General features: G+C 50.3%; 1 protein-coding gene across 19 annotated transcripts in view; it reads left to right on the plus strand.

Annotated features, from left to right (window-relative positions):
• The first annotated feature begins 286 nt into the window (after positions 1-286).
• The window catches only part of KCNQ2 (potassium voltage-gated channel subfamily Q member 2), a 65,244-nt gene continuing 38,848 nt past the window's right edge, over positions 287-26,682 (plus strand). For all 19 annotated transcript variants that reach the window (XM_061441507.1, XM_061441490.1, XM_061441491.1 and 16 more), the window contains exons 1-5: positions 287-687; positions 21,973-22,063; positions 23,245-23,371; positions 24,536-24,711; positions 25,741-25,866. In XM_061441507.1, the coding sequence (XP_061297491.1) occupies positions 392-687; positions 21,973-22,063; positions 23,245-23,371; positions 24,536-24,711; positions 25,741-25,866 (816 nt within the window). In that variant the 5' untranslated portion in view covers positions 287-391. The remainder of the gene's footprint in view (positions 688-21,972; positions 22,064-23,244; positions 23,372-24,535; positions 24,712-25,740; positions 25,867-26,682) is intronic.

The raw sequence follows: 26,682 nt of genomic DNA on the forward strand, positions 1-26,682 counted from the left end.
GAGATGTGACGCTGGAGCCTGCTTTTGGGGTGGGGATACTGTGCCGGAGCCTGCTCTTTGGGTAGGTAAGATGCTGGAGCCTGCTTTTAGGGGAATAGGATGCTGAAGCCTGCCCTTTAGGGAGGGATGCAGGAATCCGCTCCGCGGGTGCGACGCCAGATCCTGGCTTTTGGTGGGCGAGGCCAGCTCCGGCTGCCTCCCCGTTGGCCGGGGGGTGTCAACCCGCGTTTTCCGGGGCGGGGGAACGCCAAGGGTTAACGGGGCGGGCTGCGGGCGGGGCGGGCCGGGCTGCAGCCGCCTCCTGCGGCTTCGCCTGCGCCGGGCGCGGAGCAGCGGCGGGGAGCGCGGGCGGACGCCCCCCCCCCCCCCCCGCCGCCCTCCGGCCGCCACCATGGTGCAGAAATCCCGCAACGGAGGCGTTTACCCGGGGCCGGCCGCTGAGAAGAAGCTCAAGGTGGGCTTCGTAGGGCTGGACCCGGGAGCTCCGGACTCCAGCCGGGACGGAGCGCTGCTCATCGCCGGCTCCGAGAGCAGCAAGAGGGGCAGCATCCTCAGCAAGCCCCGCTCCGGGGTGTCGGGCAGCGGGAAGCCCCCGAAAAGGAATGCCTTTTACCGCAAGCTGCAGAATTTCCTCTACAATGTGCTGGAGAGACCGCGAGGCTGGGCTTTCATTTACCACGCATACGTGTGAGTAAAAGGGTGGGGGGTTAAAGCCGGCCGGGCGGGGGGACCCCCGATCCGGTTCGCATCTGCCTCTGCTTTCCCTTTGCCAAATGAATGCTGAAGAGGAGAGATGCTGCGGGTGCAGGGAGGGGGTGCTGGGGCTTGATGGGTAGGCTGACCGCCCCCCCCCCTCCTCCCCGCCCAGGGAGCAGCCCATCCGCTGCATCCCTGCTCCAGGTCCGGTCGGTGCCGGGGATGCACCGGGTGTGGAGGCAATCCGGGGAGAGGGGGATAAGGGAGGTGGATCTTCCGGAGGGATGCAATGCACCGGGCCCCTGCTTCCCCCCCCCCATGCCCGCTCCTGCTTGCGGGGGAAGGGGCTGCTCATGCGGTCGGTGCAGCGGGAGCGATGGGTAGGGACTGTTCCTCCGTCTCGCTTGAAATCACCATAGCAATGCTGCGAGCAGAGGAACAAAAAGCTCTGCTCAGGCACCGTCTCTCCTTCCCTTCCGCCCCCCCCCCCCCTTCCATCGCTCCTTCTCCCTTTTCTCCCCCCACTTCCAGCCCCATTGTGGCTGCTGTGGGGCCGGTGCTGTGGGTGTGCACCGGGGTCTGGAGGTATTCCTTATATCCCCCTGTGGGAAGCGGCTGAATTGGAGATGTGTCTAGAAAGAAATGCTAATCAGCGTCTGGGGCTTCCTGGCCGCGCAGCGATGGAGCGGTAAACAAAGGAGCATCCCGGGGTGCACATTTCCCTTCCACCACCCCGCGTTTTGAAGGCAGAAATGGCCACCTCTCGGCCGCCGTTTGGCAGAAGGATGCTCACCTCTGAAGGCATTGCTGCAGAGGGAGAGCAGATGACTTCCCGTTGTTCGGAGGATTGCAAAGGGAGGGTCAGGATAAATCGCTGTGTTACTGCAACTCCCTTCCCTCTGGGACTTTCCACAGTCCCACCAGGCTCCTCGGCAGGGCTGGGCTCAGGCTGGGGTGCTCCTTCCTTTGGTGCTGAGGGGTTTGTTTTGTCTGTGGGCTTTTCACCATGGCTAAGGCCTCTGTCAGCCCCAGCAAGAGGATTTTGAGGGCCTTTTGTGGTTTTTTTCCTCCCCCCATCTTTTTGCTGTTTGTGGGGAAGGTGCTGGGATGTGCTTTCTGGTCCTCAGCCATTTTATACATTGAGGTCTTCCGGGGAGGTGTTGGAGAGTCCAGTTGGAGAGGTGGAATGCTGGATGGATAGAATGGGGGGATTTGCTGTGGGCTGCAGCAAGTTGGGGTCCTTCACATCATCATAGAATCATGGAATGGTTTGGGTTGGAAGGGACCTTAAAGCTCCTCCAGCCCCAACACCTGCCACGGGCAGGGACCCCTTCCACTGGAGCAGCTTGCTCCAAGCCCCTGTGTCCAACCTGGCCTTGAGCACTGCCAGGGATGGGGCAGCCACAGCTTCTCTGGGCACCCTGTGCCAGCGCCTCAGCACCCTCACAGGGAAGAGCTTCTGCCTCAGAGCTCATCTCAGTCTCCCCTCTGCAGGTTCAAGCTATTCCCCTTGGCCTGTCCCTGCAGGCCCTTGCCGCCTCCCCCCCCACCAGGTTTCTTGTAGCCCCTTTAGGTACTGAAGGCTACTGTAAGCAAATACAATACCAGGAAACAGGAGAGGAGGGAGCATCTATGGAGCTCAGTCGCAGCTACAAAGGAGTGTGAAGTCCAGTGCTTGTAGTTGGTTTGTGTCATGGAATCCTCCAGCCTCATGTGGAGGGGCCAAGTGCTCACATCATGAGCTGGGCACTCGCTTGCGTGTGCATGAGGATGGGGATGTTGTGTGCAATGTGCACTGCATGCTGTTAAATACAGGTGAGAGCCCAGCCTCAGGACCCTGGGGTGGCAATGACGGTGATGGAAGGGGCTGAAAGGCAAGTGGCAGGGGTAGCCCTGACTGTGAGGGCTATATAAGCATCTTTGGCTTCTTCTTCTGAAGCCCCTTAGATCACCTTGGTGGGGATGCTCCAGTCTTCTGAGCTATACATATCATAGGTTTAGCCTTGGTGGTTTGCTCTTATTTTATTTAAAGAACTGAGGGATATGGTAAACATCATAGAGAGTCACCAGATACAAGCTTGTGGACCAGTTACTGCCCTGTGCCTGGGTGAGCCTGGCATGGTGCTGCCAGATCTGTGTGTGCCTTAATGGGGCAGGAAGGGAACCAGAGGTCTGCACTCAGACAGGACACATGAAATCTTAGTGGCCGCTCATCCAAAGATGCGGGTGAAGATACTGGCTTAAGGTCATAAAGTTTGTACAGGAGAGCTGGAGCTGATGTCCCAATGGCTGGGGCAATGTCTTATCTGTGCTGCTGGGCTCCCGCTGCCTCCTCCTGCCCCAAACCCCCTTTAGTGCCAAAGCCTTGAGCAGAAAAGCACCTTTAGCCTTCGTACTGCAGGAGTGCGAGTCCTGAGGAAGACTGTGGATGAGGGAGCCCTGTGCTGCTGCTGTTTCGGCCCCTCCAACCTGACCCTATCTACCAGAACTCCTGTTTCTTGTCTCCTTTTAGTCACAGGGTCTTCCTTGCATGAAGTTTTAGGACCTATTTCCAGTGTGAATGACTGTGAGCGTGCAAGGTTGGGTTTTACCTTGTAGAGATGCTTGTAAGCCGCATTTCTAGGTGCGGAGCTGCTGTGCTGCTGCTCAAGCAGCCTTTCTGCACCTGAACTCCAAGACACAAACCATGGCGATGCTTCCAGCATGGAGATGTGGTAATAAATGAGAGGTACCTCTGACAAATGCCTGTCTGCAGAGGCCCATCTCCAGGCTGGCTCTGCACTGGGTGATTGATGCGCTGCCTGGAGATGTTTGTGCAAGTTGCATTTGTTTCCAGTGCTGCCTCCTAGATCCAATCCATCTGATTTCGATCCCCACCTCTTCCTGTTGTCATTCGTTCCCCTTTGCACCGTTTCATGCATAAACCAGGGAAATTGAGAGCAACTCCCACCCCTCCACACCCATTACCATGGTCTCATCTCAGATGCTGCCGCTGTAAAAGCTCCGTGAGCGGCAGTGTTTTCTACCTCTGTGTTGTGATTCATGTTCCTACTGAATAGCTCTTCCTACACTGACACAACTGGGTGACCTGCTCATGGGAGCTCTGTGTGTATGCACATGGTATATATGTATTTTGTACAACCCCATGGGCAACAGAGCCTGGTGGGTTCCATGTTTGAGGCTGGCTCCCAGAGGTCTGAGCCTTCCCTATCTCTCATTCTTGCCCAGTCGGTCTCTCTGCACCTTTCTTCTCTGTTCTCCTACCTTTTGTTTGATAGAGGCTGAGCAATGCAGCACGTGGCCTCGTTCTGCTCAAGGTTGAGCTGAAACTTGGGGAGTTGAGCCCTGTCGAAAGAGCAGGCGAGGCTTTTGTGAGGGATGCAGCAGCACTTGGATCTTGAGGTAGTTCTCTGCGCAGGGAGGCCTTTTGCTTCCAAAATGCTTCCATTTGATTTCTTTCAATCGTTTAAGTTATCGCTTATCTTTCCAGTCCTTTTACCTGGGTTATTGTAACCTGTCCTGTGCTCAGCGGTGCTGAGTTTGAAGTGCTGGGATACTTGAAAGTGATTTGTGTCCCTACTACCATCTTATTCCTGGAGATGAAGATGGCACACTGCGTTCTGTGCCAGCCCAAGGTACTTGCACTGGGCACCCCCCTAGCCCAGTGCATCTGGAGGCGCATTTGCTCATCCCCTGAGTGAGCTGCTCGGGTTTGGTCCCCGAGCTGAAGCTGGGGGTGATGGATTTGGGGCAGTAGCAAGAAAACAGCCTTCATGGAGGCACTTTCAAAGCTGTGTGCTATGGAGCAGCACGATTCCTGCATTTCCTACTTGGAATTTACAACCCCAATGCGTCTTTTTAACTGCGTTAAAAATAGTTTGGGTGCATTTTTCATCTGCATTCGGTGCACTGTACATCCAGTTAATTAAGCAAGTGCACGGAATTAAATTATAATAAGGAAGGACATTTCCTCTGTGTCTAATTCTATTAAAATTTTCCTTGTGCCATCCCCATCCCATTTGTTCCTCCCTTTTAACCCAGCCAGAAGCCACCTCTCTCTCCAGGACATCTCCTCTCTGCACTGCCCGCATCCTGGTGTGGCCATGGCGGCAGGAGGATGGGGAGTTGATGCAATTGCATCTCTGAAGGTCCAGGGTTTCTCAATGGCTCTCTAGGGCGACCTTCCACTTGTCAGGGACTGATTAAAACCATGGTTATCTCATGTAGATCCATTCCTGGATAATCTTTTGCATCAGATTGAGCAGCTCTGGGAACCTTCAGCCTTTTTTCTGCTGCTTTGGTTGGGTTTTTAAGCAGCTCTTGTGTTTTGTTTTGTTTTCCACTTGTGTTTTTGTACTCGTTTCATGGCATTTGCTCATTAGGGGTAAACTTAGTTTGTCAGTGTCATTTATCCGTCCCTCAGCACTGAGGGGTGATGGTTCATGGCAAGCCCTTGCTTACAGACAGGGATGCTGCTGGCAAGAACAATGCCACCCAACTCAGCCCATGCAGCACTGACATGTAGGAACCTCCTGGTTGAGTGTACAGGATGAAAGGGCTGATACAGGTATCCCATGCTGGGCTTTAACCTGGTGGCTGTGTCTGCCCTGGGGACCAGGGACACCTTCACAGTGGGATGCCTCACGAGCTCCTTCCTCTCCAGCTGCTTAGTCAGAGCTTGGTGGGAGCAACCTCATTTCAGTCGCTTTAATGTGTCACGTTCCAGTCGCCACATTCACCCCACGTGGACATTAAGGAAATGAAAAACAAGTTGACCTCCTTTTTGTGCTGCAACACACCTCAACCAGATGAGTCTTGCTATGGCTCTGTTTATTGTAAGAGGGAATAACCCCCAAATTGCATCTTTTTAAGCAAAAAATCAGATTTCTTGATGTTGTTTTTTCATTGCAGCAGAGGGAGCGGACATCAGCAGGGTGACACACTGGGATTTATTTGGTGGGGCAGAGGGTTTGCCTGTCGGTTGCACAGCAGTGGGGCTTACCAGGATAAAAAGCCCTTAAGTTTGGTATTTGGCTTCTGGAGTTTAAGCAGCAAACTCTTAGCCTTGCATAATCTCTTTTAAGGTAGCCCAAATGCTTAGCTAGTTTCTTAGTTCTTGGGGGACAGATTCCTCTTTACATTGTGGTGGGGTGGAGATGTGCTGGTGCCTTTTTCTCCTATACAACTCCTGTAGAGAGCTGGGAAAGATGGAGAGTGGTGCTGTCAAACCAGTAGTCACTGGGACTGCTGAGTGCAGCAGCAGCCTTGGCTCTGCAAGCCCTGTGACTGAGCAGTCGCTTGGTTTGTTCTGGGACATACAGTGTCCAGATGTTGGTTTCAGCTTGAATGTGGCGATGCTCAGATACCTGCTGGGGTCCTCACACAAGTCCCATAGGAGCTTCAGTGCAGGTCTGCCTTCTGGAGATCCCTGTTTCTGTTGATGACCAAGGGAGTCCAAGTTCCCTTGGGTTAAAGCTGGGTGGGATGAATCCAGACAACACAAAATCAGAGCCTGGAACAATTTCCAACTGAAAACTTTAGTGAATTGAGGCATCTCCTGCCACAGCCTGGGATGTTCAGAGCCAGAATTACACTGCCAGGTCGGGATAGATGGGGCCGATCCGCACTGGAATGGGATGACCAGGTTCCAAGGTCCACATTGACTCAGCCATGACTGAGAAACAGTTTTGAGAAAAACCTTTACAGCCAGCCCTCATCAACTCTTGCAGACCTGCAGCCCAAGACCCACGGGAAATCAGAAGGTAATCAAGCCTCATTAATACTGATTATAGCTCCTAAGCAGCAGCAGTGGTGTTTAGGCTCTCAGAGGGGAGTTCCTGTGGTCAATCTTCGTTCAGAGTTCCTCCTGTTTTTTAATGCCTCCCCTGGGAGGGTGGAACTGAGCAAAAGAAACAAGAGGACAAGCAAGGTGAAAGGGAATGATTGCCTCTGCTGGGGTTAGGAGGTGGCCGCTGTCCCTCTGAGCATCCTGGCAGCCCATTGTGTCTGCCACTTGGTCTCTTCAGGACGCGATTGAAAGAGGCAGAGATTTTGCCTTTAAGAGGGTCTTTTCCCAGGGATTCAGTGTTTCCTCATTTGTAAACAAGCCCTGATGTGTTTGGGAGTCCTGCTTGCTGGTTTAGAGCTCTGCCAGCCGGAGGAGGTGACGGTGTCAAAGCAAAATACATCTGAGCGCAGCGGGGCAGGCAATCCCGATGCAGCTTCCACACGTGTACTGTCATTCTCTGTGAAGTTATGATGCCTGGGACAAAAAACCCCAGCAGAAACCCTGACTCAAAGGTGTGATTCATGTACTCCTCTATCTCTTGTGTGAGTGCCCTCTCTTGTGTGAGTGCCATACCTTACCCGCAAGGGTACCTGCTGTGTGTGTTTGGTGCGACTTCGGTTTGATGCGGTGGGGAAAACTAACGTGGGGTACAAACGAAACGGGAAAAGCCTCAGTGGAGTAGCAGGTAAAATGAATACCAAGGGGAAAGCAAGTCTCTGTTAATACTACAGCAGTGTGCAAGCACCCCTAATGGAAGCAGAAGTCTACAAGCTTGTTCTGTACATCAAGCCAGGAAGAGCCAGTCCTGCTGCAACACTATTGGACAGAGGAGATGGATGAAAGGCATAAAGTAGTTGTCAGGGGACTGCTGGTAAATGTCATCTTTGCTCCATTTTTCTTTCTTAGCAGTATTTTCTCAGCTTTTTCCTTGCCTTTGGATTGGTGGGATGGTTTCTTTTGTGCTTCTTGGATTTGCTCAAGAAAAGGGGGTTGGTTTTGGCTGGAGCAGACTCAGAGGCATGGGCCCAGCCTATCTTATTCTGGGCACTTCAGCAGGGTGAACGTTGGGCTGGGAGGATGAAGGCACGTCTTCCCTGGGATGGGGATCAGCCACACCGGGGCAGTTTGCTGGGATCTTGCTTTTCATTACAAATGCAGTATGTAGAGGGCTGTGTATTGGGCTTAGCAGCTTTCTTGTGTGTGTTCTACGTGGCAGTGAAATGACAGCACTGGGAGTCTGCAAGTCGGTCACAAAGTGGCCATTAATTGAGTTTATGCTTACTTAGGTTTTTTTTACCTGATCTGAAGAACATAATAAATTCTTCACCTTGTACTCAAGAGGAGGGTGAAGGAGTTAAATAAATACCTGAACGTTATAGCTGGACAAACAGGGAGTGAAGGCTCTATTGCCTCCTGCTGCTTCAAGCCATATGGTGGTTAGACCTGAGTGCTTCCAGAAGGAGCAGTGAAGACCAAAACCTCTCCCCAGTAACAAGGACTACTCATTGCTCTTGGCGCAGGTAGTCTGCACCAAGAGCTTAGGCTGGTGTAGTCATTGCTTCAGTGTTGGACACTGGTTTAATCCTGTGGTTGTGCATCCTTCCTCTATGCCTGGCAAGGCTGGGAATGCCAGGTCTTGTCCAGTTGACCTCTCCTTGGGCTCTCCTCCAAGTTTCCTGGGGTTTATTAGCAGGGATTCGTGCTTTAAGGACTAGTGAAATTCCTGAGTCATCTCCTGAGGCAGGGAGCTATTTATTTCAGTGTGTGTGTGTTACACTCCCTGGGAGTGGGTGTCTCTTCCGCTTTTGGATCCTGCCCTGACTCTATATAAAGGCTCCAGGCTTGAATGAGCAGCAAAACCAACCCTCAAACTGGTGCCATCGTTTGGAAGATCCGTGCTGCTGATCCCATGTCTCTGCCTGAAGGACCATGGCTGGTAGGAGCTTGCATGGGGTGTTTGGCCATCTCGGGGTTGCACTGCTGCTGTAACAGCTCGTAGGGACACAGCGTACTGCATGCCCATGTCCAGGAGCAGTTCTTGCTCTATAGAGGCTCATGACTAAGGGGAAAGCACGGTTTGTACCTCTTTTTCTCCCCTGAGCTTGGTTTCTTGATGCTGTTGGGTGTTTGCTCAGTGGGATGTTTCTTCTTTAGGGGAGATGAGATAGTTCTGAGTGGCTGTAGTTCTCTGTAGGTATCAGACAGTGTCTGGAGGTGCCATGGGCAAATGAGACTGGCTCCTCTGAGACCCTGCCAGTGCAGGAGGTGCCAGCTTTGGAGTCATTTCAATGTGGTTTCTCCTGGGATAGCCCTTTTGAGAGCCATCCCACTCCTGCTTGGTGGCCTTGCAGGAAGCTGCCTCCCTGCATGTGATTTTGGGGGGTGCAAGGAGCGCCCCTCACCTAACGGCTCTCGGGGGAGCTGCAGAGAAGCCAGCGTGCTAATGGCAGTGTTGATCCAAAAGCTGACTTCACACCCAATTAAGCATCACTCTGAGCCAGAGGGACAAGTCCTCATGTCATTATGTCTCGAACTAAATCGCTGGCACTTCATGAAGGCTCTGTCTCCATAGCCCGAGGGGCCGATGCATTTAATCCGTATCAGCACTAAAGAAACTTTGTTAGCTTGACCTCGTGGTTCGGTCCTTGTGGCTCCTGGATGCCCATCACTGTGGTTGTCTTTTTCTTGGTTGTGGCTATTCCTATAAGGAAGGAAAAAGACCTGGAGAAAGGAGAAATTCCGGAGCTTTGTCATTTGTCAGGCATGACATGAGTCACGGAATTGTGCATTCCATTTTTCTGCTTTTCCATGTTTTCTCCTTTATCATCTGATGTTTTTAATGCTGTTCCTAATTAGCAGCTTCTCTCTTTGTCATTCCAGCTAATGAGGGGTAGAAAGAATTCTGCATTGACCTTTTGCTGCTGCTGCTGTTTTTCTTTCCCTGCAATAGAAATCAGATAGAATTTGGAACCTTTTCTATGCTGTCCCTCTAAGCCTGCACTCCCCTGGATGCTTGTTTGTGGGTGGTGGGAGCATCTTGGATCATGTTAAATGGCACAGAGTGAGCTGCTGAGGGTCAGTCTGTGGATCTTTAGATCTCCCACCTAAGTCTGGGATAAATAACCCCCTGTAGGCCTGAAACTTGGGTTTAAGTTGGTCATGAAGTAACCTGACTTGGTATGGGGGGAATGAGTTGAGGGTGTGAGTATGGGGAAAGGTGATGGAAGTACCTGAATAAGACAAGTGAATGGGACTCCAGATGTGTCTGTCCTACTGTTTCTACTGGGAGATGGGGAACAAAGAAGCTGTGGCTGCCCCATCCCTGACAGTGTTCAAGGCCAGGTTGGATGGGTCTTGGAGCAAGCTGCTCCAGTGGAAGGTGTCCCTGCCTATGACAGGGGTTGGAGCTGGATGAGCTTTAAGGTCCCTGCAACCTAAACCAGTCTGTTATTCTTTATGGTAGAGTAAGTAAGGGAGACATATCCTAATGTTGGGTGTCTACCCTGTGCTTTACAACACCCGAATCTGGGAGACCTGCTAGCAGGACAGGGCACATTGCCTGGGGTTGACCCATTCATATGCAATAACTTGGGCACGTGGGGAGCAACTCCATTGAGCTCCATAAGCCTGCCATAGCTGTGTGTGTGTGTGGCATAGAGCCCAAACCTCAGCTCCCTGCAGAGAAAGGGGCTGAACCTCCAAGATGAGTCCCAGTCCTACCTAACCTTGTTCTCTTGGCCCTTCTCCACATGAGAGCAGATGGCTATTAAAAACCCCAGAGAAATTCATTAAGCTAATGGCTTACCAGCCCCCATCTGTGGCTGGGGAGACCCATCTACCCTGCAGCCACATCCCCATGGGATGCAAGTTGGGAACAGTGGCTGGAGCCAAGCCTGATCCTGCAGTGGCATTCCCTGCCAGCTGCAGAGGGCCAGTGGGATGAGGACCCGTGTGTGAAACAGGCTGGTAGAGCAGCCCAGGGAGGTAGCACAGACCTGATGGGGCTGCATTGCTTATTTTAGCTTCGCTAACAGAGCAGCAGAAATTAAATGAAGATTAATTAAACCTCTTTTCTCCTCTCCCTCCTGCTTCCTCTTGCTCTTTGCTGTTTCTAGGGAAGACTGCAAAAATGTGCTAAAGAGAGGAAGCCAGGCTCTGAGCATCCTTTCTTGAATGCAGCATATTGGTCCCATGGGACTGCAGGGAAAGGCCCTGTAATTACTGGGAACGTCCTGTGAGGCTGGGTTACACAACCAGGACAGAGCCGCTTTTGGTTTAGCAGCAATGATGCTGTAACTCCAAATACTACCTGGCTATTATCCATTCATTGCTTCTGATCACTGCCGGTGTCCTCCGCGCGCGGCGTGGACCGCTCGTGAGGCTCCGAGCCAAGAGGGAGGGAGGAGAGCGAGGATCATAACAGGGCCAGTTGATATCCACAGTGCCTGGTGACATAATTCCCAGACAGCCCGAGCACATCTCGGAGCCACGGACGAGTCGCCAGGGAGATCTTGCTACGGTGCCACCAAGTGAAGGTGACTCCTTCCCAGCGCCGGCAGGAGCAGGATGCCCTGATGGAGAGTTCGTGCTGCGGCATCTGCTCCGCACCGGCTGCCGCCGCCTGGGTTAGGAGCCAAGTTAACAGCCAGGAAAAGGGGGTTAGGACTGTTGCAACTGCCTCGAGACGGCCTCTAGGGGAGGATTAACGTGTTGGGCATGTCCTGGTGTTGCGTGCTGGAGGACTTTGCTCCTACGTGGCTTGGTGCTGTCGTGTGGGATGCTGCTGTTGGCTCTGGTCCATGGTGTGCTTTGTGGTGTTTGTGCTAGGATTCATTCTACCCTAGAAGGATTTATGGTGGTTGAGGGCCATGGGTGGGTCTTGAGCTGTGTGTGGGTTTAACCTCAGCTGGGCCCCTTCTTTATTATCCCCATTTTCCCATTTGGGAGCTCTTGGTGACACAGGATGCCTGTGGAGTAATCCAGCATCTCTGCTCGCTCTGCTGTAACCCTGGCCTCTCCCTTCAGCAGTAAACATTTCCCATACAGAGGTGACTTCAGCATGTATCCTTGTCCAGTCAGGCCTTCCTATGCTTTGAATTATTAAATACTGTTTCTGATGTCCATTATAAGGTAGCGCAGCTACTTATCAGAATAGAAAATACTCCGTTTCCACACTTTAACAACTGGCTTTGTTGGCTTGTGGGACTTACAATAAATGAGAAGAGTTAAAAAAGGGGCAAAGTAAACCTCATGAGAGGCTGAGGTTGGATGCGAACACAGAGCAGTGACATCTTTGTAAGAGGATGCCCAGTTTTCTATGTCGCTGGTCTGTATCTTCTCTCTAAAGCAAAATCACATGCAAATTCATTAGCATTAATAGGCTGGAGAGTGCTTGCTGCTGTGACATCCACAGTGCTGGATTAGGGACTGTGCTTTCCTCCCCCCTTATCCCCTTCTCCATCAGCTGCCAGGGACCCCTCAGAGCAGCCAGACCATGTTTGAGCAGTGATGGCACATTTGGCTTAGCGGGAGCAGCAAGAAGGTGCGGATGCAGAGGAGGAGACCCGTGGCCAGCTGCTGAGCTCAGCGATGGGCTCATCAGTTCTGTGAGCCTGGAGCCCTGCCTGCAGCTCCTCTCATTTCCAAGGTCAGAGTTTTGCTTCCTATTCATAAGCAGTCGGGTGGTACCTGCTGCTTTGCAAGAGGCTGGATTTGAGCAGTAACCCAGGCCACGGTGCTGCTGTTAGTGCCTTGCCCCACAGCTGGGCACATCTGTGCCAGCTCAGGCACAGTCTGTACCATGCAGCTGCAGCATCCCCGAGCAGAGCTGCTTGATGTGACCTATGCAGGTGATGTCTTGTTTTTCCCTATGGGATAAACCATGGAAACTGGCTTGAGAGGGAGCTAGGAGTGGGAAGCAGGGTCTCGCTGCTGTCAGGCTGGTCTGATTCCCTCTGGACCCCATGGGAGAGGCACCCATCCCCTTCTCACGCTCCCGAGTTAAGCACTGACAGCAGTGGTAGCAGCATGGCAGGATGCTGAGGGAGCTGCTGCGGGACTTGGATCGTGCCTGGGAAAAGGGAGTTAAAAGCAGGGTTTTTGCAAGCTTTTGCCTGCCATTTTAAATGGGAAGGATGTTTCCCTGGCAACGAGATGGATGCTTCCCAGCAGAGCATATGGCTTCCATCGACTTTGATTTACCAGCGTGTTGAAATGGCAGCTAGATAATCTCTCTTCAGCTTTTGTGTGCCCATGGCCTGTGTCCCTGTTACTCAGGAGCTTTAAAAAAGCATGGGTCCAGCCCCTGCAGCACTGGCCTTGCTCCTGTCCCATCCTGGGTCTGGAGCTGGTGAGGTCCCACATCAGGACTGGATCTGGGGACCTTTGCAAAGAGGGATCTGAGCATCTTCTGGAGCTTGAAGCTGCAGGGTGGGCAGGAAAAACCTTCCCTGCCTCTGCTGCCTTCCACCAGCCAAACAGCTCCTCCTCCTCCTCAGCGAGCACAATCCGCAGCCCTCTCTTCCTGTTCTCCTGCCTGCTTTAAATCATTTTTAGATGTTTTGCACCTTTCACCACACAATCATCTGCCTTCTGCAGCTTGCTATTTATTGTTGTGTTTACTGGCGCAGGGAAAACAGGAGAGGGAACAAACCTGTCATTTGCTGAGCAGGGGACCTTGGGGGAGCTGGTTTCTGTGGCTCTCCCTGCTGTGTGCTGCCCCATTGAGCTCACACAGCAGCCTCCTTCAAGGGGCAAAACCAGGGTGTGCTTCTCCTCCTTGCTGCCCATCACTTTTGGGCATCTCAATTCTACAGCAAATTGGGTGAAAATGGCAAATTGGGTTAAAATCCTTCCCTGTGAGGGTGCTGAGGCGCTGGCACAGGGTGCCCAGAGAAGCTGTGGCTGCCCCATCCCTGGCAGTGTTCAAGGCCAGGTTGGACACAGGGGCTTGGAGCAAGCTGCTCCAGTGGAAGTTTGGAGCTGGATGAGCTTCAAGGTCCCTTCCAACCCAAACCATTCTATGATGAGATGCTTGCAGGAGGATGCCCCCATGACTCCTGGGGAGCAGTTTGGCTGGGACAAATCTGGCTACAGCTCAGGGAAACTCTACTGCTGTAAAGGGGAGAGTGGTGGAGAAGGACTTTGAGTTCAGAGTGGCAGCTCCTGGAGGAGCCCAGATAGTTCTGTTAGTGGTGAAGTTAACCAGAGCTTGACTGGCAGCAGTTGTGATGCTCTCCCCTCCCTGCGGCACCGCTGCCTGTTTCAGTGGTTGTTTAGGGCTAAAGAGCACTGCCTTTTGCAGCCTGAGCTCTCTGCAGAGCTGGGGTTGTTTTGCATCCCTTTGCCCTGAGCAACTCCTCTGGGCCTGCCTGTCTGTACATCCAGGCGCTGCTCCCAGCACAACCAATCCCATCCCAACAGGAGCAGCTTCATGGATGTGAGAAGCATCAGGGCTGTATTCTGCTGTGGAGGGAGCATGCTGCCCTGCTGATGTGGGGAAAGGATGCAGAGCTCCCAAACTGGCCACTGGCCTTTTTGTTCTGGCTGTTGGACCTGTGTTTTTCCTGCATCCCAAACTTGGGTGTCCTTCAAGCATCGCAGGGTCCGGACCTGGATGAGCTGGACACCCCTTCCATGACAGTGCAGCCATTTGGGTTTACCAGGCTGTGAACCAGCTCTCCCATATCTTGGCTCTGAGCTCCTTCCTAATCACAAGCTGGGACAAGAGAAGTGAAATTAAACAGATGGTGAAATTACCAGCTCTAAGACGCATTATACGGGCAGTTTGCAAATACTTCTTTCTTCTCCCCAAGCCTCAGTTAATTAAACTGATGAGCAAATGAAATCAGCAGCGCTTCGGGAATGCTGTGCTTTCCATTTCTGTGTTAGCCATTACCCTCTGGCTCCGAGCAGCCACATTCTTGTCTTCTGATAATCAAGGCATGAAGCTGGGGATGGATCCTGAGACGTGGTCAGGCATCCGTGTGCCTCTGGCAGGTGCTGGAATCTTGCTTGTCCTTTGCTGTTGGCTGGGAGGAAGCCCGAGAGCAAAGCTCTGGGGTCCTGCCTTTACAGGAGCATAACCCATGGGCTGAGGCATAGGGACAGTGAGTGTTTTGAAGTGGACACAAGGATTCTGAGCTGTTTAGATGCCCGCTGTGGATATGAGATGGTTCATGCGGCTGCTGATCCTGTGTCGGCAGCTCCTTGGAGATGCTCTCAGTGAGGATGCTCATTTTTGAGGTGCTGTGATTGTTGGTGCTGTGCAAAGTCAGGGAAGTGAAGGTAAAGGAGCTCGGAGAGATGGAGCTTGTCATCTATGGGCAGGAAAACCTCAGGCTGGATCGTTGCTTCTGGGACAGACCTTTGGAAACAGGGCTGCTATTCCTGTCTGCAGCAGGACCCAGCCCTGTGCATTTGGAGGCAATCTCCCTGTCTGCAATTAGACCAGAGCCTATTTTTGTCTATCCCATTCCCTTGAGGAGTGTTTAGATGAGATTCAGCATTATGTTTTACAGGGACATCTTGCTTTTAACCCAGTTTTCGAGCTCAGTTAAGTCGGGTCAAGTGACTTACCCAGGTAAGTCCAAGGAGCTTGACACCTCAGGATGAGGACTTTTTATGTCTGTGTGCTCCAACCGTGCAGCAGAGCCCTTGGCTTCTTCAGTTCATTTTTCTCACTGCAGAAAAGCCCTTAAGAAGCTGAAATAACTTGCTCTTTGTATACAGATAAAGGTTAGATGAGGAAGGTTTGTATTCCTGCACTCACTAGTTATGATCTCTCAGAGGCAAGGAGGAAGCCGAGGCTCTTTTGGGGGAATACCCAGCGGCAGTGCTCACATTTCAACCTGAATAATCCGGGTGTTGCATGAGACAGCAACTTTCCCTCACGTTGAAATCAATGAACACGCTCTGAGTGAATGCCTGCGCAGATGCTTGTGAGAATTACTTAAACGTCCAATATTTCATACTCCTAATTTACCTCCCAATGCTCCGCAATCGCACCGTGGTCTTTAGGGTTCCCTCCCATGCCCCGTTCCAGTGCAGCTGCAGGAATATATTCCTGCCCACCAAGGTTTTAAGAGCCTGATAGTGCTGGGTATGGCAGGTGCATGGGCTTGATGAATACTCTGCCTTTGCCTCCAGACATCTGGCTCCTCCGAGGCTGCGTGTGCAGGGCCAGAACGCTCAGACAAGTGTTTTGCAGTGGTTCACGGTAATGGGGACAAAGAGGAACATTGCAGCCAGAACTTTGTATGCAGTGATTATTATTAATAAGGCTCTTATTCTGAGTTGAGTTAAATGTCTGTAAAAGAACACCCAACCCATTCCTTAAATTTAACCCCTTTTCCCACTGTAAATGATCAGATCTTGGTCTCCATTCCCAGACAGCTTTTGTTCTGCGAGGCTTCAATCCAGAAAAGCTCTTAAGCTTCTAAGTGTGGAGATAAGCAATCCTTTGCTGGAGCAGGGACAAGATATGTCATGCAAAACCCATTTCTGCTCAAATTCCTCTGGTTCATGTGCTCAGGTCTGGGCACTCGGGGCAGATGATGCAGCTTCTGCTCCCTGATGCTGTTCTAAGCAAGAGGGAAAGGCTGGAGCAGCTGTTGGAGTGGGAACTGATTTCCAAGGTGGTGAATGTCGAAGGAAACAATATATGTGAAGCCATATCCTGTTCTTTTTTCTAACTGAGAAATGCACTACCTAAATAGAAGGAAGGCTGGGGAAGAGAAGATATTTTTGTGGCTTGGTTGTGCCACTTTACCACGCTGACACAGTAAAGCTGTGACCAGCTCTTCTTTATTCCTTAGCTTGCATGATGGAGTTGTGAATGCTCCTTATCTGCCCATAAAGCTGAAAACTGCCTTCCCCCTCCGCCCCAGAACCTGATGCAAAGGAGATCTCATTCCCTCTGCTCCCCTGGGATGGAAGTGTGCTGGTGTGTTTCAATAGCTGCAAGGGGAGCTGAAGCACGGATGCAGGCACGGTGCTGAGCCAATGGTGCTCCTGCTTCCAGCCACGTGGCTGGGAAAGACCCCAGAGAATGAATACCTGGGAAGCCACCTCCTGTTTTTTGGCACACAACAAGGGGAGAACGTTTACTGCATCCATAAACGGGGCTAGAGGGCATGTCCTGGGTGCTTGTGGGTGCTGGTAGCGCTGATGAGGAAAGGAAATTGTCTTATTTTCCTTCCCATCCCAGTGCCACCCCTGTAACATGGTTGGGATCTCTAAGATCTGCTCCTCTGTATCCTGATTAATTCCCACTTCCCAAAGCACTGTTTAATGTAGTTTTGCCGTCGGCAGCACAGCTTCCTCTGGGACACTGCTTTGGTCCTCTGGGGATGCTCCATTTACAGCATCATCCTTAGCACACTTTTGGCTTTGTACAAAGTGCTGTTGCTTGTAGCTGTTCAGCTGTCATCTCGGTGCACTGAGAAGGCACAGGACCTATTAATGTTGTCCCAAAGAGACCTTTATTAAAGATGTATTAAAAGGTTTATAAACCATGAGAATCCCTGCCTTGGAGCCAGCTTGTGTGTTGCCCATAAGCAATGTTATTCCCCTGCATGGCTGCTCTAGGAGCCTCCAGGCTCCTCTAAGGAGCAAGATCTTAGGTGAGAGGACACAGCTGGGCATGGCCAAACCTGCAGGGACCGAGACACCCTCGGGAGATGGTTTTGGAAGGGAGAGCTTGCATTAAGGCACAGGACCAAAAGGCAGGACTCCCTGCTTCTGTTCCAGCTCTGCTAGTGACAGAAGTTGCCTTGTGAGATGCTTTTGGCTGAGTCTGAGGCATGTGGAAACTCAGAGCGAGGCATTTGGGCTCATGTTTAGCCTTGTAAATGAAGAGCTGGGTGGCAAATCGCAGCAGGATTGCTGACATGAATAAAGATGAGGGATGCTCCTGGCTAAGGGTAGGTGTGATACCCCTGGAAAAGTCATGGTATTATCAGTTTTGCTTATGATTCACCAGAGATTTAAATTGAGCTGTAAATACTCCCATTCTGCTTATGAGGCTCTGAGTGGTAAAAGGCATTTGGCAGTCTCTGTTCCTCTTTGATACGGATGTTTTTTCACCTTGGTTTATTGCCGTTGCTGCATTTTCATGGCCTTTGATTTACCTTGAAGTTTTAGGTACTTAAACACTGGTGTTCTACAGAGACCACAGCAAATAGATTGCGGGGATTACAGATGCCCATGAGCATTTTGGGTTTACTTTAGCACAGTCATCAATGCCTTGTTCACATCCTCAAAGTAATTTAAGTGTGTTAAATGTTTTAAGTTGTTTTCCACTGTGCAGCTCTCCAATGCCTGTAATAAATGCTCCTTCCATTCCAGCTCTTTCTAATTAAACCAATCCTTAATGCCCCTTCCCAATTCCAGGGAAAGCCAGGGAGCACAGTGCCTTCTTACTTGTGCCACCTCTTTGTATTGTATCCATCTCCATCACATCCAGGAATCCAGTTGCTAATTACTGGTGTTCCCTCGCAGGAAGCCCAATGGTTTTGCATGTCAGGGAATATGAGTTGAATACAACTATTTCAGGAATAAATTTAAAGGTCTTTTTACAATTCTTATGTAAATGGGTGTGTAGAATCCAGGGGGGTTTCTTTTGGAAGGCAAATGAGATGATTAACCTGAAAAGCTTTATGATGATTCCATCATGTGCTTTTACTGAGGTGGAAAAAAAAGGACAATTTTACCTCTTTCAAGTCATTTTAAGTATTTCTTTTCTTCCAAGGGGGAGTTCAGTGATTGCTTTTGCTGTTCCTAACCCAAAGCACAATGCACATGAACTGCAGATAGGCAGATTTTGAGCTGGGGTTTATAAATTGCCATAAGAAGCTTGCACGGGTGTTTAAAGTCAACATAACCTTTGGATGTAAAGCCAGACTTTGGATTTATCAGTATTAGCAGCAGTCAGATTTGCACAGCTGAGTCTTGGCTGAGCTTAAAGGTCTAAGCAACAGGCAAGAGGGATGCTGGAGCCTCTGAAGGTGCTGGGTTGCCCATAGGAGTGGGTGGTGGGTGAGAAGATGCAGTGACATGAGGAATCGGCTTTCCCCATGCCATCGCTCTATGGAGGACACAGTGGTCCAAAACCACTCGCTGCCCTCTGCATCCATCCAGCTGTGCACCAGGTAGGACCCAGCTCTTGTCTGCTCAGGAGGAGGACACGGTCTTCTCCAAAGCTCTAAGCAGAATTGGCATCTTTAATGTAAAAATCATTAGATGGGGTATAATTAATGCTCCTTATTGCACATTAACATTATCCAGGGTCAGGCTGCAGGCGTAATTTGCTTTGATTGGATATGTGGCTTTAAAAATTAGATTTATCCCAACCTCTACACTATTTATTGGCCTGGTTCCCCTTCCCTAGCTGTCCATTATGATACGGAGCCCTTTTCTGTGCTGTCTGGTTAGATTAGGTGAAACTAAAGCAGAGTTAACCTTCCTGTTCCCCACTGCCCTTCCTCTGTGTCAGCTCGGAGGATACACACTTCTCCAGTGTGGACATACCTCTGAGCTTTCTTATGCCAATCCTTTATCCATAGTGGTTCTGCAGATCCTTCAAAGCTTCCCATGAGCCATACAGGCCCCAATCCCTGAATTCAGATTCTTTGCAGGAAGGTTTTATTCTCATAGTCTCCTTTTGCAGCCTCCCAAAGGTTTGTGGACCAAGCAGAGTATCTGTGCATCGCTATGGGTTTATTTTGGGATGCTTGTGCAGCTCACCCTGTAATGAGCCAGTGCCTGCATCCCTTGCTGGCAGGACCATTCCTTACCCAGTGGCTGAACTTCCCCATTAGGAGTGAGATGAGGAGATTTGGTCCACGTGGGATTTGGCCATGGAGCTCCTATGCTTCCTTGGAGAAGCTGGTGCCTTCCCCATTGCCTCCCATGCTTGGCAGTGCTGTAATTAATGCTGACCCTGCAAGTGTGACCTGCATCAGGTCTCCCTGGCGATGAGAGCTCTGAGGAGCGCAGAGCTGGAATTGCAGCAGCACTGAGCTGACCCTGGGGACATGAGGGGAACAGGGATGAGGCTGCAGCCATATGCTGGGATAAGGAAGAAGCAACACCAGGAGCTTCCCTGGCTCTCCCCGCATAACCACTGCTGCCACAATCCAGCCTTGGGGTTTGAAGTGATAAAGCCATTCCTTTTCCTTTTCTCTGTTCCATCAATATATGTCGAGTGACAAACTTAATGCACAGGAATCCTCTTTCTTGTGATGTTGTCCCTGCCAGGACTTGTTGTTTGAGTGTGGCTTTATTCTAGACCCATCCAAGGTGCTCACCTTGGCAAACAGTGTGCAAGTCTGTATTGATGCTGATGCTTTCAGCACCTCCTCAGGCACAAAAATGCAACCCGTGTTCTACTTCTTTAACCAGAATATGCAGGATTTCCTTTCCCACTGATCCCTTTCCCTTATAATTGCTGTTTGTTTTCCTCTTCTCTTTCTTCTTCCATTGATTATTTGTTTGTTTCTCACTCCAGCATCAGAGTTTGCAGTGCAATCTGGGCCACCCTGGATCAGGGCTGCCTGACCCAGCCATAGCTCCTTCCCCCCTGTCACTGCATGGGCAGTAGCTCCCAGAGCCCGGCCCAGGCAACCTGGAGAATGTAGGAATGGATGGAGCTCATTTAGGTGCAGGGCAGGTTGCTGTCTTATGGCAAGGGTTTTAAAGACCAGCTTGGGGAGAAAAAGCATTCTAAGACCCACAGAAGACAGCAAGGGACATAATGAATGGGATCGCAAGGGATGTTTTCTTACTCTCTTGAGGTTGTTTCAAGTCTGTGGGTACCAGACCTGGTGTGAGAAGAGGAAATTTACAGCGAGAAATCAGTCAATTGTCCTTATCTGGTTTGTGCTGAATTCATCCTGCTGCTGACAAAGCTCAGCCTTTCGGGAGATGGCTCTGAAGGTCTCTTACCTACAGCAGGGAGGGATGTTTCAGCTTGTGGTTCGAATAAATACTCCAAATCCCCCTATTTTTACTCATTACTGTGACATTAATGGTCATTGCAAACCACAAGCACGACCTGGGTGGCGTGAAACTCCCTTTCCTTCCTACGACAGAAAGGAGCAGCACCCACCAACCGTGCCTTATAAATATTCAGAATGCAGTTTGTAGGACTGTGAGACAAAGCCAGACAGATGAATTATTTAATGCTTTTAGAGAATGCAGCTTGCAGTTTCTCCTTGCACTGGCCTCCTTTAGGGTATCAGTAAATTGATCTTTACTAAATTAATTTCCCCCCCTTCATTGGAGTGAGCAGTGGGCATCGCCAGTGGAAACCTTCTCCATCCATGAGCAGATATCAGGGCTCCTCTGGAACTGGGTGTTGAGCGCTGAGGGTCGGGTTCCTGTCATTCATCTGGTGCCTTTTGGTTTGCATTAGTACATCCAGCCCTTTGGGGGGCACAGAGCTGGCTGTTGCAATGGGCAGTCTGGGAATGGTGGTGGTGCGGCGCTTCTGAGCCTGCTTTTGGGATTAGGCCATGGAAGCGGATGCCAGTGAGGCCCGGATGCGTGCTGTAAGGGGGTTTTGAGAACCTTCCCTGTTTCATGGTAAATAAGAGGCTGAGAGAGCTGATATCAAAGCTGGGTCCCCTCTGGCTTCAGGCTAAGACATCAACAACATCAAGATCCCATCCCTTGGACTGGATCAAACCCCAGCCATGTCCCATGTCTGGCCACAGAAAAGCAGAGTGACAACGATCCACCTCCCAGCGATACTACAACAAGTCTGAAAGTCAACAGCCATTCCAGGCTGTAAGGGGTTAATCTGGAGCACCTGCCTAAGAAAAGAACACTAAATCCACCCCAAAATACCCTGCTATGGATAGGAAATGCAGTCCCATTCCAAGGGGAACGGCTTTAACCTGTCAGAGGGCAGATTGAGATGAGCTCTGGGGCAGAAGCTCTTCCCTGTGAGGGTGCTGAGGCGCTGGCACAGGGTGCCCAGAGAAGCTGTGGCTGCCCCATCCCTGGATAATGCTGGATGAGCATTAAGGTCCCTTCCACTCTATGACCCTGTAATCCCCATGTAAGCATTGGTGGAGGCAAATGCATCCACAGAGCACCAGTGGAGTTTGGTTTGAGCCTGTGCTCCTGTTCATCAGGCAGTCGAGTCGGCTGTTATCCCATTAAATATCCCTGCTTGTTTGCACGCTGCAGGAAGAGCTGATGGTTCCTTGGGGAAATAACATCGGATGCCATCAGAGCTGCCAGCTGGGAGGCGAACTGGATTGGAACCTGCCAAACTGGGAGCAGTCCAGTGGGTCCATCCACACTGAACCCTTCCAGATAGCAAACCCAGGGACTTTCCCATTTTACATAGCGTTGTAGCAGCATCACAGTAAATACCCTTAGAGAAATATGTCCATAAATGCTCTCTGGACTGGTCTGAAGTATGAGAAGTTCCTGCCCTGAAGGCTGATGGTCTCTCTCTGTCTTTCTCTTGTATTATGTAGTTTTCTACTAGTGTTCTCCTGCCTGGTGCTGTCAGTCTTTTCGACCATTGATGAGTACCAGAACAGCTCAGAAGGGGCCCTTTACATCCTGGTAAGTGCGAGGTGGCAAGTGAAGCCTTCAGTGAGGCATTAAAACCAACTCAAAAGAGCACAAAAACCTGAGGTTTGGGGTGTTTGAGGCAAGAATTTAAACTGTTGCTTGTGAGAAGGGGACCACTGGTACTTGTAGGGAAGCGATAGGAAGAATGTGAAAAGGAGGAACCGGGAATAAACTAAAGATATTCTTCAGGAGCCCTTAAACCCTTCTTCCTAAGCTTTTTCTTTTAATCTGCATTTATCTACAATGGCAAAATACTGATCCCAACCGAAAAGCACTTTGATGTCAAGCGGCTTCCAATATTAAAGCTGCGGATGCTCTCCTTTGGGAGCAGCTTGTGTAGCTGCCTCCTCTCCCACACTACAGCATCCCTGCAACTATTTGATCCTCAAGCTGCAGAGTTTAGTTCCTTAAATAGCCTGGCATCCCTCACACTGGCAACGTGGCTCCTGCCATTGGGAGCCAGCAGAGCTCCTGCACACACCGCCAGGCTGCCAGATCCACGTGTCCCCTTTGCTTTTGTCTGTCTTCCTCTTCCTCAGCCCCTGCCCTACATCCACATCAAAAGGGGCTGCAGACTAGTTAGGGCTTTGTCAGGTTTGACACATGAAAGCTGGGGCAGGAGCTGCTATAAAGAAGCTGGAGGGAAGGAAGCATACAGAGGGTGTTCGGATGGTGATAGAAGGAGCTGTGATGCACAGCATCAATGTGCTTGCTGGGCATTGAGGAGTAGAGGATCTACACACTCCTGCACCAGACAGGCCAGCACACAGGGACAACCAGGTTTAATTTATAGGGAGAAAGCCCAAATCCCATGCCAAGAGTCTTAGGATGGAGCAGTCAGTGATTCCCATCTCTGGTCTTCTGTGCTGCTCAGCATTAACCCAGTCAAGTCCTGGAGATTAATGGTGAGAGGATACCAGGTACTCCTCAAACAATATGGGAAGGTGTAAAGCTCTAGCTCGTGGCTACAACATGCAGTACCTCCCACCACCCTAGGGGAAGGTGACGGGGAGGCACAACAGCAAAGATCTGACAGTGATTCAAGCCTGGGCTCTCTAACGGCACAGACAGCTCTGTGATGTGTTTTGAGGCTTTTGGAGGTCTGTGCTCGATTCTGGAGCCTGCTCCTCATGGGGCATCTTTCTCCACTAACAGCACTGTCTCCCTTGCAGGAAATCGTCACCATCGTGGTGTTTGGGGTGGAATACTTCGTGAGGATCTGGGCCGCCGGCTGCTGCTGCCGATACCGGGGCTGGAGGGGGAGGTTAAAGTTTGCCCGCAAGCCTTTCTGTGTCATCGGTAAGAGAAACTGGGAATATTCTGAAGGAGCCTTTAAAACCTTTCTTCCCAAACTTTTCCTTCTTCCCAAACTTTTCCTTCTTCCCAAACTTTTCCTTCTTCCCAAACTTTTCCTTCTTCCCAAACTTTTCCTTTTATCTGCGTTTATTTTCAATGGCAAAACACTGATCCCAACTGAAAAGCACATTGATGTCAAGCAGCATCCAATATTAAAGCTGTGGATGCTCTGCTGTGCACCAGGCATCGCTGGCAACTGCCCACAGCCATGGGGAGGGGGTTCACCCAGGAGAAGCTGAGTGTAGGAGCTGAGATCCTGCATCCAACCTCACCATTGGATCTCTCACAAGCCATTGATATCTGTGTGCATCTCACTTTGCCTTCCCTGGTGCTGATGAGCTGCCCCACAAGGGAGTTATGAGACTTAATTAATTCTTGTTTGGAATGTACTTGGTGATCCTCTTGTGAGAGGGGCCATCTGTGCACAGCAGTTCTTTGTAATGGGGTAAGGAATGGGCAGGGAGGCTGTGCCATTCCCTGTGGAGCTTGCTTTTGGATGTCCAGAGCTGGCAGTGGTCATAAGCATGATTTTAGTTTATTCCACACAAAAGCACTGTTATGAAACTTGCACAGAAAAGTAGGGAAAGAGGGAGTTTACGGGATCTTTTTGAATTTAAGATATATAAAGGCTTTTTTTCTTCGACTTCCTTTGTCCTTGAACACCCTCTGATGCTATAGTGGACCTCTAGATTTTAATTCCCAATTTAGATGTGGGAATTCCCATCTCTGGACAGCTCTGAAGCTGATAAAAATGAGTATGCATTTTGCAAGGATTTAATCCAGTTTAACAGTGTTAACACTGAATCATGTAAAGATTCAGGCTTTGCAGTATTTGACATTCATAATTCCCATTTTTTATGGAATAAACAATCATTATATGGAATGATGACCATGGAGAAGGAAACTAGAATGTCCATAATGTGTGCAGTGGCTCCTTTCACATCCAGGTTAAGACTGATGCTACGTCCTTCCAGCACAAGTTATAACTGACACGAGATCACGTCGATGCAGAGCCTCCAGCTGCCAGTGGCAGTAGGAGTCGCCATCCCATTTGGTAGGGGGATTCAGCAGCATTCCTTCAGCTTTCAGTGCCCTCTCTTTGTGCAGACATCATGGTGCTGATCGCATCCATCGCCGTGCTGGCGGCAGGGTCCCAAGGGAACGTCTTTGCCACCTCAGCACTCAGGAGTTTGAGGTTCCTGCAGATCCTGCGCATGATCCGCATGGACCGGCGGGGCGGCACGTGGAAGCTCTTGGGCTCTGTGGTCTACGCACACAGCAAGGTGAGTCCCCAGCGAGGACACTGAGTTGCCATTCATGTTTTTCCCCCACCAAAGACATTGCTTTGGTTCACTTCTTCACCCCAAACATCTCCCAGGCCTGGGGGGATTGGAGAGATGCTGTAGGTAACATGGGGAGCAATGCAAAGTCAGATACATAAGGTTTGATGGAGCTTATGTAAAGGAGAGAAGGGAGAGATGTCGAGTTGTTTGCAGGGAGTATCTTGAATGTAGAGACCACCTGCACACTGATAGAGCTCATTTCAGAGTCAGCAATTAGCAGCAGCCTCATTAAGCACATATGGTGTTGTGAGCTCTTTGTCCAGGATGCACTTCAAAGTGGATGAGTATCTGAAAGGCCATCCTGCGAGCAGCAGCCTCTCACAGACACACTGAGTGCCTCTTCCCAGTGTAAGGCACCTTGGCCTTTCTTTGCACGGGAAGAGTTTGTTGATTGTTTCGTTTCCTGCTGCCAAATGTAGGAATTTAACATTTCTCCTGGTTCCTGCACTTTTCCCCCTGAAAAGCTTTGCCAGCTCATCCAGAACTATGTAAAAATCACAGGGAATTTGTGGGTGTTTTTTGCTCATCCTTGCATTAACTTCATCCTAAAATCCTGTGAATTCTGCTTAAAGCTTCCCTGAAATTGGGGATATATTGTACCCAGATCCCAGCTTTGCACTTTCTCCCTAGTTAGTGGGAGGGACCTGCCCTAAGCAGAGTCCTGAGGGATTTGGGGGTTCCCACTTCAGTTTTAACCCCTCTTCCTTGGGTGAAGTGGAGAAACTGGATTATTTTTTGTTTAGCTTCAGTTCCACATCTTGAAATAATGAAGCTGTCACCACTCCCTTTCCTTCTCTGTTTGCTGTATGCGTTTAGATGATGGGGATTGTCCCCTTTGTGTTAGCATCTCCAACCAAAGCCTAAAGTAATGCAGGGAAGGTTCAGATCCAACCACAAGCAACGCAGCGTTTGGAGATAGATGCACACCAAGACTGCAGTTATTCTTTTCTATCCTTAATGTTCTTGCAGGAGCTGATTACTGCCTGGTATATTGGCTTCCTGTGCCTCATTCTGGCCTCTTTCCTGGTATATTTGGCTGAGAAAGGAGAAAATGAGCACTTTGATACATACGCAGATGCACTCTGGTGGGGTCTGGTAAGTGATTTTCATAGAGCAGCTGCTGGTTATTAAATGTCCATTAACCCTCCATCTTCTATCACTTATGTGAGGAGTCAACTTAGGGATTAGTTAACATTTCTATTAAATGGCTTCAGGCTGCTTCAGTTAGCTCCTTTCTTAAATAAACCTCATAGAAAATGTTAAGAGATCCCATTCCTTGAATTGCCTGGAGCCGCAAGGAAGCTGGGAACTCGTGTGCTCCCAGTCGTGGGGTTTAGCTCTGTCGTGACAGTAGAGACAGGTGGGATAAAGACCCCACAGGTGCTTTGATCATCATTTTGACATGTATTTAAAATCAAATCATTTAAAACGATCCTTGGGTAACACGCTGCTAAAGACACTGCAATAAATGTGATAAAATTAATAGGATCTAAGTACCAGACAGGCTTCAGCACTGAAAGCTCTTCCCTTTCACATCTTTGCTGACAAAGGAGGAAAGGGCAACGCTTCTGGTTTGCTCTGGGGGTGCGTGCGCATGTGGATTATTGGATTACCCGATTAACAAGGAGAATTAATGACGCTCTAATCTTCTTGTGTTATTGTTCTTCTGCTCCGACACTGTGGCGCTGGTTTGGCCTTGATTACAAAGCATGGAGCGCAAAGCCCAGATCTGATCAAATCCCAATAACAGGCTTGGGGTGGAATCGGCTGATCAAGCAGCTCCTCTGCTCCTACAAAGGGAATGAAGCAGTAAATTGCTTTTCAAGGCCCTTGGTGATGACAAATATAAAAACAAAGCCTGATTTGACATAACTAGAGAATAAACAGGGAGGAAAAAGCAGCAGCCCAGAT

Source organism: Pezoporus flaviventris, unplaced genomic scaffold, assembly GCF_033815535.1.
Source record: "Pezoporus flaviventris isolate CSIRO_AGI_PZ_B2104156 unplaced genomic scaffold, CSIRO_AGI_Pfla_v1 ptg000213l, whole genome shotgun sequence".
Classification (NCBI taxonomy): domain Eukaryota; kingdom Metazoa; phylum Chordata; class Aves; order Psittaciformes; family Psittacidae; genus Pezoporus; species Pezoporus flaviventris.